This window comes from Xiphophorus couchianus, chromosome 16 (genome assembly GCF_001444195.1).
Source record: "Xiphophorus couchianus chromosome 16, X_couchianus-1.0, whole genome shotgun sequence".
Classification (NCBI taxonomy): domain Eukaryota; kingdom Metazoa; phylum Chordata; class Actinopteri; order Cyprinodontiformes; family Poeciliidae; genus Xiphophorus; species Xiphophorus couchianus.
Window position 1 is genome coordinate 13710737 of NC_040243.1, and position 13115 is coordinate 13723851.

Genomic DNA, 13115 nt, shown 5'->3' on the forward strand with positions numbered 1-13115 from the left:
AATCCATGCTATTATTAAGACCCCCGGATATGACTGCATTGTGCTTCAAGCTCGACTCTTTATTATATTCCTTTTGAGGCTCTTATTTTAAAGTAAGATGAAAAATAAATTCCCTGTTGTGTGGATACAGTCAGAGTCTAAGAACTTTCTGCAAGGCTGACACAAATCAGTTTTACTGATATTGGCTCCAGTAAGTTGGCATCTTATTCTTAGGCGTTGGTCGACACTAAACTAAAGAACTGTTTTATTGATTATCTCTAATTATTAAGGAAAACATTGAACTCTAGACTAAATAATTCCAGTCTGCGTAGAAATTTTATTAAAATTGTGTTTATTTGACTTGGGTCTGCAGTTGTATGCACCTTTACTCCACTAAATAAAACAAATGCTAATTTTGTGGCCAAGCAATATCATTTGTACCATAAGCAATCGTTCAAAGTAATGCAAGTTTTGAACAGCTACTTTTTTACTTCCTGCAGCAGCTAGCTGTGCTGCATCGCTAACATCAGCTTCTACTTAAACAGCAATAAGGGGGGACTGGATTTCAGTGGATCTGTTAATACTACAGCTAATCAAAATATGTTGGCAGGCATCTTAAAGTGCATTATTCTTGGAGCAAGATTTTCCTCCAATTCCTGCCTTACGATGAACTGAATATTTACTCACAAAATGTTGAAGTATTTCTGCTGAACATTTGCTAAATAATTTTGTTAACATATTGTTTACAAGTGTTAAAGAAACATCTATTCAAGTTACCAGGTGACGGATAAGGATGAAGGTGAAAATGGGGTTTGGTTGAGGATCCAAACACACATACTGTACCTCAGATCGATCGCAGGCAGGGCAGGAAGGGGTGGCTCTCTGTTGCCATAGAGGCAGGACATTGGCGTTTGATGCTGTTACTAGGCAGGATAAGCTGCTTCTGAATGAGGTGAGAGGACATGGCCCGTGAGCTGTGGACGGTAAACAACACCCAATACTCAGTTTGAGTGATCCATAAATGTGTTGATACTTCTGACTGTTTGAAGAGAACTTTCACCTTTTCTTACAAATTATGTAGCCTACAAAAAAGCTGTGCACATATAATTTGACAACTTCACTTTTTCTGTTAGTACACAACCTCATGGGTAGGTTATTAAGGGCTTTTCTGCCTATTTTTAATATTCAGATTTAATTTGAGCCAACAGGTGTCTTTCTGTCTACAAAAATGAGGAAGCATTGCTCGTAGTGTTGTCGTGCTACCTCATTAAATTGAAGTCCAGTTAAAGTCTGACCTTGAGCTTAAATGAAAGTCACAAAGAATACTTACTGCGAAACGCAAAAGTATATCTCCGGCTATGATGTCAATTCAGGACAACAAAAAACAAAAACACGTCACAGATGTAAACAAGGTAGCCATCTTAACCAAGCTCTACCGCCACCAAGTGAGCTATGACGGTACTTCTTTTTCAATCAGAAAAGCTGCCCACTGGCTCCCTCTATTGGCAAAGAAACAGTATCGTTTTTTGTTTTGTCTTCTTTTTTACTCCGAATTGGAAAAGGCGGAAGTTCTTAACATATATATTTTTCTGTTGCTGCAGAAAACAGGATCAACAAGTAAACATCTGATAATAGACATTTAAAAAATATACCCCCAACTTTATGTAATTTGCATCTTACTATGGCACTGCAGATGGGGCACATAATTATTAAAGTCAATCTAAAATGCTCTGTCTGGTTCTGTTTTGATTGAATCAAAAGGACAGATAGTCCATGGTGCTGGTCTCTGTCACTGCAGTATTACTCAACCTTTGATGGTGATATGATGGACCAGCAGCACCATGGACAGAGCATCTGTAAATCAACAGAGTGGTCGCTGTGTTTTTTCAGCACCATGGACAGCATCATACGTCCTGCCCCCACCACTGACAGCAATTTGCTACGCCTCGGGCATAAAACTTCACACATCCCCAGCAGCATCCACATAAAAAGACAACTGTGGTCCCTTTTTGTTTTATTGCACACTTTAATCATGTTGTAAACTTCACAGTAACAATGCAAGAGCAGGAAACAGAAGCAAACCACTGTGCAGTGCAGCTCAATAGCTCTTCAAAAATATTTATAGGTATTTACACAGAAAATATCAAAAACATGAAACAGTGCCCCATGGATATACCTGTGTGTGGATGAGGCATTTAGTTTCTTGTTTTCGCCCAGAAGCACTTCTTTTAAGTCGACTTCACACCGCTTGTAGCTCTGGGAATCCTGTTAATACTGCCAACCCAAACACATTCAAGTACTGTAGTTCTGGCATTGCACAAGTACTGGGTTAGCCAATACACTGGACTCTTAGAAGGAGAAGAAGGAAACAAATACAATTGCACTGGCAACGCTTGCACAACTTAATCTCTAAAATTGTATAATCTGAACAGAAATGTGTGATCAAATAGAATGACAGTCTCTCAATGCCAAACAATTACAAAGAATAATAGCAATGCATGATGCTGCCCATACTTTCCTAATCTTAGAGAGTACATTCAGGAACCTCTCCGAACTTGCCAAACACTGTCCTGAAAAATACTATTTGCTGTACTAGAAATTACTTGGTTCTTCCAACTTACTGTATTAGAAGCTGACTTGTAATTTGGTACTTTCCAGGTTCCAAAACTTTCATGGAACCTGGTAATTGTATTTGAAAGGTTTGATGAAAGTTCTGGGACAGTTACAGGAATACCCAGTCAAGGTTTTGTTAGAAGTCACCCCACAATAAAGCCTAATTCCTACAGGTCTGCAGTAAAATGTACGAAAGAAATCAGTAAGTCTCACGAAAGCTCCAGAAAGTACCTTGTATGTTCCTGAAGAAACATGGTCAAAAAAAATCATGAGAGCTCCTTCAAGTATCTAGAAATGTCAATGGAAGATCAATGAGAGTACCTGATACATGATGGGAAGGTCCTCTGAAAGATTCAGAAAGTTCCAGGTAAGTTCTGAAAATTTACTTTTAAGTTCTGTTAGTTGTTTTAGCTAAAGTATTTATGATGAAATCTGTATTTTCCAGTTTCTTAAGCAAAAGTACAATATATAAGGAATGACAGCAAAGTATTCCCTTTTTGGCGCACCAAATAAATAATGAAAAAAAGACCACCAAAGCTTACTAAGCCAAAAAATATACAGGAAAAATGACAGGGAGGTTGAGATTATATCTAAGATGATAACACAAACTTAGGACCTGTTTGTTATTAGTTAAAGATTGTATTCCAGAAATTTCTCTGTTTTTGCTAAATTTATTTTTTCATGTTTTATGTTGTTTGCTTTCTGCATGTAGCGCAGGATAAATAAAATAAGGAAAAATCTGAACAACAAAATAACAAGAAAAATAAAGTCAAAATTCTTACTGTACTACAGTGTAAAATACAAACGTAATCTGTGATTTATACTTTTCAGAAGTAAGTAGTAATATCCAGCTTGTTCTTCTGTAAGTCTGTGCCAAGGGAAATAAAGCTTACAAACGCATGTTTTTACACACCCATGTTCTCCTGGCTACAAGATGTTAGTTTCCAGGCATGTCATAGTTTTTGGAACATTCACTAAAAACAATAAATCTTGCTTAGCTTCTAACAAAGTCTTCTGATATATCGTGATAAATGATAAAGCTTATATTGTCTGACTATATGCCCTTCAGTCAGTCAGTGTGTTGCATTTGGTTATGTATTTATAAAAACACATAAAACATACCAGGACAAAAAAAAATCAAAACACTGCAGGAGATCCTCTATGTCTCAAACAAAAGAAATTATGGCTGTATATGACAAATATAAAGCCTCCACATGAACATGTTTTTTTTTAAATTATTAATATTATTATAATTTTTCTATATAAACACACCTAAAAGCACTTTCTATAGAGGCAATGACGGCAGTCTTGGAATTCACTGAATTCAGCTTGATTTCAGGGGTGAGATTTTTGGTCCAATCCCAACAGGTAAACAGCCAAACGCTGCATGGTGTCCATGTTGTCACCCTGGAGGATTCTCGCCCCCACTACCTGTGGGCTGGGCCCCTGTGAGTGGCCGTGTCCCCAGAAAGGTCCTCCTCCACAACGTTAACATAACCTTCTTTATCTATGCAGCCCGTCAGAACCTGCAGAACCAGCCGGAGCCTCCGATCCATGGCAAGCAGGTGAGGCTGGATCAGGACAGGGGACAGGCGGTCTCGCAGCAGAGACTCCTCCATCAGGGAACTCAGCTGGTACTCCTCTTTGGCCAGCAGCTGCAGACGCAGGTGAGTGGACTTCCTGACCCTGAAGCAAATGAAAAAAAAAAACTATACATCCAGATTTTTATTGTGACCCTATTAAATCTATTTGAATTTAGTTAATTAAATTAAACCAGCTGAAAATTTAAAAGTGACACTAAATCATCATTATTAACTGGAGCTTCTTATCGCATGTGTAAGCAGGTTTTTTTTGACAACTTTTGCTGGAATAACTAACCGTTTACCATGGGGGGAAAAAAAAAACAAAACAAGGTTTGGATAAATGGGAACAAACTGTATAGTAGGAAAAGATTCCTGAAAGAAAACCAATGTCATTGTCTCCATTCAGAGATATTTGCTAAGTCATGTGGCTGAGAGGTTGCTGTTTAGGTTCCACTGGTTGGCACAAGATTTTAAAAAAAGTCTTCCGATGAAATTGCAGTCACTATGGCAAGTTGTTAATTGGAATTAAACAATAAAAAAAATAAATTATCTGGAAATCATGATCAGAAAAATTAAGATGTGAAGAGATTGCAAAACCCTGGATTGCACAAAGTAAACGGAAAGACGATTACTTTGAATAGTTTCCAGCAATAGTGATAACAGGCTAACTACATAAAGTAAAATATAGGATACATTTACAACATCCCTTACAAAGTCTTGATCTGAACTACTTTGTGTCCAACAATCAACCTGACACCATATGGAAATCTATCACAGAATTAACCACCAATCTGACCTGCAGCACTGGCTGAGCGGTACGAGGATGGACAGCTCATCATGCGAGTGTTTTCCAAATCTACAAGCAAAGGAAAAACATGTAAAAGTGTGATCAGTCACAAGATATTTTCAGTAAGCTCAATATCATTTGAATCAGAGATAAATTAGAATAAGTAAATTACAGTTTCTTGGCCCATTGAAGTAGTTTTACATTTTGTCACATTACATTTGATGTGCTTTATTAGGAGTTCATGTGATAGACAAACACAAAGCAGTGAGCAATTGTGAAGTAAAATGATAATGATTTTCAAAAAGAAAACCTACGATCTAATTTCCCATCAACTTTAACCAGCCGCCTTGTAGAAATCATTCCCACAATGTGAGAACGCCACCATCATGTTTCATAAAGGGGATTAGTGACTGAGTTGGCTAAACACGACTCATTTTTCCAAATGCTTACTCATTCTCTTTATTGTTTCTGTCCCCAGATGGTGGGGAATTAACTAATTATTGTTCTGTCAACAGATTCTGTGAAAGAGTTTAAGGGGCATAAATACTTTTGCAGGTTGCCTAAAGTATCCTATGCTGCCACCAACCTTGCATTGAGATAGATACGGGTGCAACAAAAAATAGTTGAATGTATTTACCCCCTTCCATTATCGAGGTGAATGATGAAAGTTTCGTTTCCAAACTTCTCAAAAGTTTCATAATGATGACGATCCATGTTGCCTGTATAAAAGCAGAGCGTTACGGTGACAAAACATTTCTCATCTTTTATAATAATAAATCACGAGTGGGATGTCTTTTTAAAAAAATCATCTATGAATTTAACAAAATAATTATCAAGCCTTACCCATTAAGAAATCAAAGATGGTCATGTCCATGATGTCCAGCAGTCTGGTGCCACGATCATATGGAGGTGTCTGCTTCACCTCGTCACAATAATCTGGATCCACTTCCCATCTAAAAGCATGTAAAAAGGGAAAAGGTGTTGATAAATTGTTAAATATAATTTCTAACTTTCTTTTTTTTTTTTACAGAATTAAAGACTGTTTAATCATGATAAAACTTGCTCACTCTGCTTTCTTGCGCTTGTGATAGGAGCGTCTCCAGGGGTTTCTCCATGTCTTGCGTTTGGCCAGACTCAGATCAGGTAGGAAAGCTGCTAACGAGCCTTCGATCTGGTCTGGTTTACCGCACAGAGCATGCTCAGTGGAGCAGTAGTAGGAGCATTCGCCGTAGAAGCAGACATTGTTGGCTGAAGAAGGAAAAGGGGAGACAGATTTAGACCTCAGAGAAAGGAAAAGGAAGGGTTTTAGTCACATTAATGTTAGATCTGTTTGTATGTAATATGAATGAGGAGAAAAATGTTTGAAGTGAATTATGAGAAAATGGTAAAAAGGCAGGATGATGAAAAGCAAAATAAACCTTGGCTCATTTAAGGAAAACCTGCCAATCATTCATAATTGTTCTGTGTAATTAAATGCATTTAAAAACAACCTATTTTTGTTTGTCAACTGAATATGTTTGTTGCATAAAGTGCCATAAGATGACATTTGTTGTGAATAAACATAATTAATAACATGAAGTGAATTGAATACAAAGTATTTGCTATGTTTAAATTGATAATCTCTACACCATTCAGAATCTGCTTCATAGCAAAAACACAAATTATTTTCTCATGCAGTTGTTCAGGCAATAAAGGGCTGAATAGATTTTAAATTGTTTCATATTTCCTTTTACTTTTAATAATACAGACAAAATCTGCTTAAAATAAATAAAGAAAACCAAACAGAATCAACTGCTTTATGTTTGACATTTTATTTGGAATTTTTTTTATTATTTTCCAAATAAATAAAAATGTTAAAATTTTAAAATATTAAATTCATCATATTTTCAGTTGATTTCTGACCAGATTGTTATTTCCCTTTTGACAAAACGTACCCATAATAATTAGAAAACATCTACAGAAAATGTTATTCAACAGTGATCTTCTAAATGGTTTACCTTCATTTTTTTTTATTTGCAAAAACTTTATTTATGTTGCCTAATGAGACCATGATTATAATTCCTTCTCAAAGAATTTCACTGATCAACTGTGGACTCACAGTGCCACCATGTGGACAGTTTCTGTCATGCTCTGCTATATTATTTTCAGTACACTCAGTCCTGCACCACTGCTTTGAAGAGCTCAGCAGATTGTCAGACTGACTGGTCGAACTGCTTGCGCTTGCAGTTCACATGCAGCAAAAGTTAAATATGGCTCCTCTGTATTTGTTTCTACTTAACACACCTTCCTACCCATCAAGCTACGGTCAGAGTTTCTACCTGGTGAAATGAAGAAGGTCCTCCACAGCTTCTTGTCTCGCGTCACGTCTCTGATCTCGCTTGTCATGTTGACCAGTCGACCCGCCACAGGAGGCACTCTGCGAAAGTCAAGGATCCTAAAATGACAAAGATGGACAAACAAACATTTAGAGATCATTCGGCTTGATGACAATGTTTGATTGCAGCAAAATCCAGATTTCAAAATTTTGCACCCTAGCTTTGATCTTCAGACACAGCTGGGAGTTCTGTTAAATGATAGAATTTAAAACTAAAATGAAAACTAAACGTTTTAGGCATTTACTTTCTAATTGGGATTTTATTTTTTTTTAAAAACACCATTGATTTGACTGCGTGGACATGTGCAGACATCTTTATGTTCATCTAAATAAAGATACCCAACAGCAACCATGAGAAAATCTATCACTACATGTTTGATGTTGATAATACATCATCCTACAACGTTTCTGTGTTTTTGCTCAAGTTAAACCCAACCCAAAAGGTCATTGAGCATGTTATGGTCTAGTTTTACTGTTTCTCAAAGAGACAGCACAATCAGCAAGATCTCCCAAAACCAGACATTTTCATTTCTTCCTCTTTAGCTTCATCAAGTTTAACATAAACTCCACAGGTCCAGTCCTTTGTTCTTGTTCCTTTTCGTTTTATTCCTTAATGCTTCTATAGCTGAACACTATACCTATTCAGCTCCTGTTTAGCCTGCGTCACTGTATGTTTGCCGCCCCCAATGACCCTGAAACCATTTGAGACCAAAAGTGAGCCTCCTGGGAGCAGGCGGACACACAAACAGCCCGGCTGAGTGTGTGAAACTTTACCTTACAGAAGATATCATTCAGCGCCTGCAAACTGCACCGTCACGTTGGGTCCAAGTGACAAAGGAGCACCTGTGCGTATGCATGCATGCATGAGTGTTTATTGGCAACATACATTGGGTACCCTTAGTGAAGATGTAAAAAGAGCCTTGGAATAATTTATATTTTATTGCATGAGTTGCAAGTAACACTGAAAAAAAAAAACTAGGAAAGAACAACTTTTAATTTAAGTACATTTATTTAGTGGTGAAAAAAAAATCCTGTTAGGAATTAATTGCTTTTTTTTTCACTAAATCAGCTTTTCTGTAGGATGGATGTTTGGGAATAGTGAAAATGTATCATTATTCTGGTGAACGATTCAATAACTTTCCCCTTTCAGTGTAGTAGTTTGTTAGATTTTTGTTTTAAGTTCCAGATGGAACCATGCACTCTAACGAGGTTCCCAGGCCTGTTTGAAGAGAAACCGGCCCACAGCATGCCCACTGTTGATGCTAAACAGTGGTGTTACATGCCTGGCAGGCTGTTTGTTTCTTTTTTCCATCCCCCTTTGTTTCTTCACAGGTACTAGGAAAAGCTGGTGTCAATCTCCTCTGATTGATCCTCATCAACTATGGGCCAATCAGCATGCAGGGAGGCCTTATTTAAGCAGCCCAGCTGGGGAGAGCGGGGAGCTGGCTTTGTTACCTGACACATGTCTTGTTGCTCTTTGTGTGAAGGTTTGTGGTGGGAGTTAGAGGGCGAGGTAAGTTTGGGGTACCCTGTACATTTCATCACGTAGGTGTATTTTCTGTTAGATACACTAGGTAAGGAGGTGGGTGCCACCCATGTAAAGTTTTGGTGGAAACTTTTGTTAGATTAGATAAACAGGGTTTTTGTTTTCTTTTTGTTTCCTTAGTTCAGACGGTAGTTAGGCCCTGTTTTGTTTTATTATTTTCTATGATTTGGCACCCCCCTAACCGCCCCTTTCTCCCCCACAGTTTGTGTGAGCCTTCCGGGATTTTCGTTATCAATAAATCCCTCTTTTTTACAACATTCACCTGGACTCTGTCAAATGATTGTGGCTGTCGTGTTACTCCCCTCCTCACAAAAAAAGGGGGGGGGCGTAACAGTGGGCATGAGGTACTTTTCCTCTTTGTTATATACAAAATGTGTCTGCAATGTTTATCTCAACCTTGGTCTCAAGTGACCAAAGCACAGAGTCCTAGTTAAATTCTCAGTCGTGTTTAGTAAACTTAATATTTATTTGTGACGGTTGGAAAGAAAACTGTTGTTTTTTTCCCCCAGCATTCTTACCAAACAACTTTTTTTTTTATGTGGATCTCTTTTAACTTTTGTTAATAAGATTTGACAACTTCAAAATGCCACCTTCTGCTCTGGGTGTGAGCTGTGGAGACTATTTTTTTATATATATATAACTCTACAAACAATCCTTCTTGGTATTCATGTGGCCTGTGGCTAAAAGTAATGAGCCTCTTTTTCACATCATGTTTATTTTGTAGAGCCATGCTGTTCTAATTAGAGATTCATGGAAACCTTGAATCATGTGAAAAAAGTAAAGCATAAATAAAAAAAGCTCCTCTTACCTCTATTCTAAATTAGTTCTCACATCAGTGTCTTTTAGAGAATTACTTCTTAACATTTAAACCCCTTTTTCCTTCTTGAATAGATTTAGCAAAAATGAATTATTTTTGTATGTGAGCTACGCTGCCTTGATGAAAAAATATTTATTTTAATGTCTTAATGAGCAGATTTGTGGAATGTTAAAAAAAATCCGCATTTTAACTCTTAATGTTGCTTTCAGGGGTAGGAAACACACACAGTACATTGCTGTGAAAATGTTCTCAATTTCTTTTGTCCCACTTAAATGGATCAAATCCTCAAACACATCTTATCTTAGCATCAGCCAAAGAAACCTGAGTAAATACAAGAAGATACTTTTCAAACAATGATTTTATTCATTAATAAAATAAAACTATCTGGCCCAATATATAAAAGTAAATGTCCACTCTAATAACAGATTTTTCCATCCTATGCGGCAAAATCTACCATAAAGTCTTTGTTTACATCATTGAGAAGGAATTTTGTCCACACTTCTTTGCAGAATTCCATCTATCCATCCATTTTCTAACATCGTTGTCCCTACAGGGGTCAGAGGGCTGCTGGTGTCTATCTCCAGCTAACGTTCCGGGCGAGAGGCGGGATACACCCTGGACAGGTCGCCAGTCTGTCGCAGGGCAAGACAGATAGGACAAGCAACCATGCACAGGGAGAATTTAGAGAGACCAATTTACCTAACAGTCATGTTTTTGGACTGTGGGAGGAAGCCGGAGTACCTGGAGAGAACCCACGCATGCAAAGGGAAAACATGCAAACTCCGTGCAGAAAGACCCTGGGCAGAGAATTGAACCCAGCACCTTCTTGCTGAAAGGCAAAAGAGCTACCAACAACACCACTGTGCAGCCCTCTTTGCAGAATTATTATTTTAAATCCAGCAACAATCAAGACTTTTTGAGCGTGACTGACCCTTTTAAGGTAAGAGTCATCTATGTCAGCATTTAAGACAAAATATGCGCTAAACATGATTTTTGTTTTTTTTGTGCCTTTTACAGGTACCACTATTTTTCTAAAACATTGTGTCTTTAGCCAAAAGAATATTTTCAGGTTCATCAATGTGGTAATTTGTTTTTGGAATTGTCAGACTGCTGTTGCATGTTTTTTATTTAATTTTAGATAATAGCTCTCTCTGTGCTTCAGTGGACTTACAGAAGAGTAAAATTGTAATTTAACAATAAGGGCGACTTTTTATCCTCCTCGAGTCAAGTTGGTTTGGATAATTTTTTTCCCTTAGATTAATGAAATAATCATTTAAGAACTTCTATTTTGAATTTACACAGGGTATTTTGTTCTGATATTAGAACTGATATCATGATTTTAAACATGTAAGTGTGACAGAAATGCAAAAATGGAGCTTATACTCATTGTTTGTAGGAGTTAGGTGTTCTCACATCCTCCTATCCATTCCTCCATGATCCAGTTTGAATTAACAAGACAGCTTTGGCTCAGACAGGTATCCTAAGCTTCAATGGTTGTGCACAAAGTTTAATTTGAAGGCAACCCCGCATGGTGCAGGAAAACTGCTCTTTAATGGTAACTCAGAACGCCTCCCTGCAGGGTTAAACTCATGTTCTGTGGGTAATGATACACCTGTGGTATTCCTGTCTGGCTCTTCCTGCCCACTGAAACAGGTGCAAGGAAGAGCAAATTTAAGAGAGAGTGAGAGTTCGACTTTGTAAGCACGTTGAAAATAATTATCATGCTCCCAGCATCCTCCTCCTCTCTCATTTATCGCTCTTCTTAGTGCTGAGTTTGTGTCCCCTGAAGTCGTCGGAGTCGAAGGATCACACTGAAATCAATATGCTCAATTGCAAAAAGAAGGGATGATCCCTTCTCCGACCATGTTATTCAATCCCCCGCACTTAATGCTATGGAAATTGTCGCAGGACAAATCCACCGCTTCCAGATTATTTGTATGGATCGAACGATGCAAACCACATGAAAAAAAACTCACCTGTCCAGGTGGAAAGCAGCAATCTCAGCATTGTGTCTCTCAAAGTCGGAGAAGTAGAAGAAATCTGGAGGCGTTTCCTGCTCTCTGGTCTGCCTGGAAAACAATTGGGATGTTTTTGTTTTATTGAGACAATTTAATTAGAGTTTAGTTTAAAAACATTTAGAACAAAAACACATTATGAATGATTTATCCTTTTGATATTATTTTAATCTTTTTTAATTTAATCTATGTGCAAACTGTTTCACCTCCATCAGTTTGTTTTTTAAATATATATATTTTTTACTCTTCTGTGAGGTGAAACACATCTCAAGGCCTGCACCCATATCTAGGAAAGAAGCTGACGTGTGAGACCAAAGCCTGTGTGAACAAGTCTGCTGTAGGGAAGCTGGCCGGAATTCTTGTTCACGTCCTGCAGCCTCCTCTCAGCTAACATGAACACACACACACACACACACACCCACACACACCCACAAATTCAGTCGCACTCTCATTCAGGAGATATGGAGCTCTGCCAACCAAGTCATGGATCTGAGTCAGAAAATGTTAGAAGCCTCTTTGTATCTGACTCTCTTGTCTTTCCCTTTTGCCTTTCCGCTCACCCTGGCTGACAGCGGACTTGTTTCTTTCGCTTGATTTTTCTTTATCTCGGCAGTACATATGTAGACCCACCTGCCAATAACCTTCTCCGTAAAAGCTTACACTAGCACAAACCAGACGAAGTGTGCACGCACCCATCTCTTATGTCTGCACCAATTCTCCACTGTATTAAAGTGAAAACTACATGGTTAAGTCAAGTGCTACTGTTACCTCCTCTTTTGCGTCTTATATTCATGTCGCACCGCAAAGGCAAAACACCGCTAGCAAAAAAAAATCTTTCCTCCCATTACTTTACCTGTCATCGAAGCAACCATTTACCCATAAATCAACTCCTGCCTTTGAGATCCCTTCTTTGCCACCCAAAGCAACTAGGGGATTAATGATCTGTTTATTTTCATGGTAGGTTCTGCGTAGAAGGAAATAATCAGCAGCAAGTTTTAGGAGATCATCAACAGAGCTTTATTTACATAGCACCTTTCAGATGAAGAGACGTTTCTAAGTGCCTTTTGAGACTGGAACCATTAAAATAAACCCACACATGGCATGTTTAGCAGTACCACCACTTTTAAAATCTGTTTAAGTATAACAGGCCTACATGTATCATGCATGGTGGGAACCTAATGCTTCTTATAACTCTAAACACAACAACCCCGAGGTTAAAAAAGGATGGTAGAAACATCAAGATGTGACGTTTGATGGTTTGGAGCAACTACCCACATCAACAGCCCTGCTGGGGAAATCCAAATGAACCAAACGGGTTCAAATCCACAACGTTGGGAAACCCCTTACATAAACATAACGTTCATTAGGGACATCCAAAAACTGACATATATCCAATAATTA

General features: G+C 38.0%; 1 protein-coding gene across 1 annotated transcript in view; it reads right to left on the reverse strand.

The window, feature by feature from the left end:
- Positions 1-1980: 1980 nt before the first annotated feature.
- Positions 1981-13115, reverse strand: part of fam20ca (FAM20C golgi associated secretory pathway kinase a) — a 45169-nt gene continuing 34034 nt past the window's right edge. The window contains exons 4-10 of the mRNA XM_028042861.1: positions 11676-11768; positions 7281-7396; positions 6030-6210; positions 5806-5915; positions 5600-5681; positions 4972-5031; positions 1981-4278 (exon numbers count right to left, since the gene is read on the reverse strand). Coding sequence (XP_027898662.1) covers positions 4020-4278; positions 4972-5031; positions 5600-5681; positions 5806-5915; positions 6030-6210; positions 7281-7396; positions 11676-11768 — 901 coding nt within the window. The 3' untranslated portion in view covers positions 1981-4019. The remainder of the gene's footprint in view (positions 4279-4971; positions 5032-5599; positions 5682-5805; positions 5916-6029; positions 6211-7280; positions 7397-11675; positions 11769-13115) is intronic.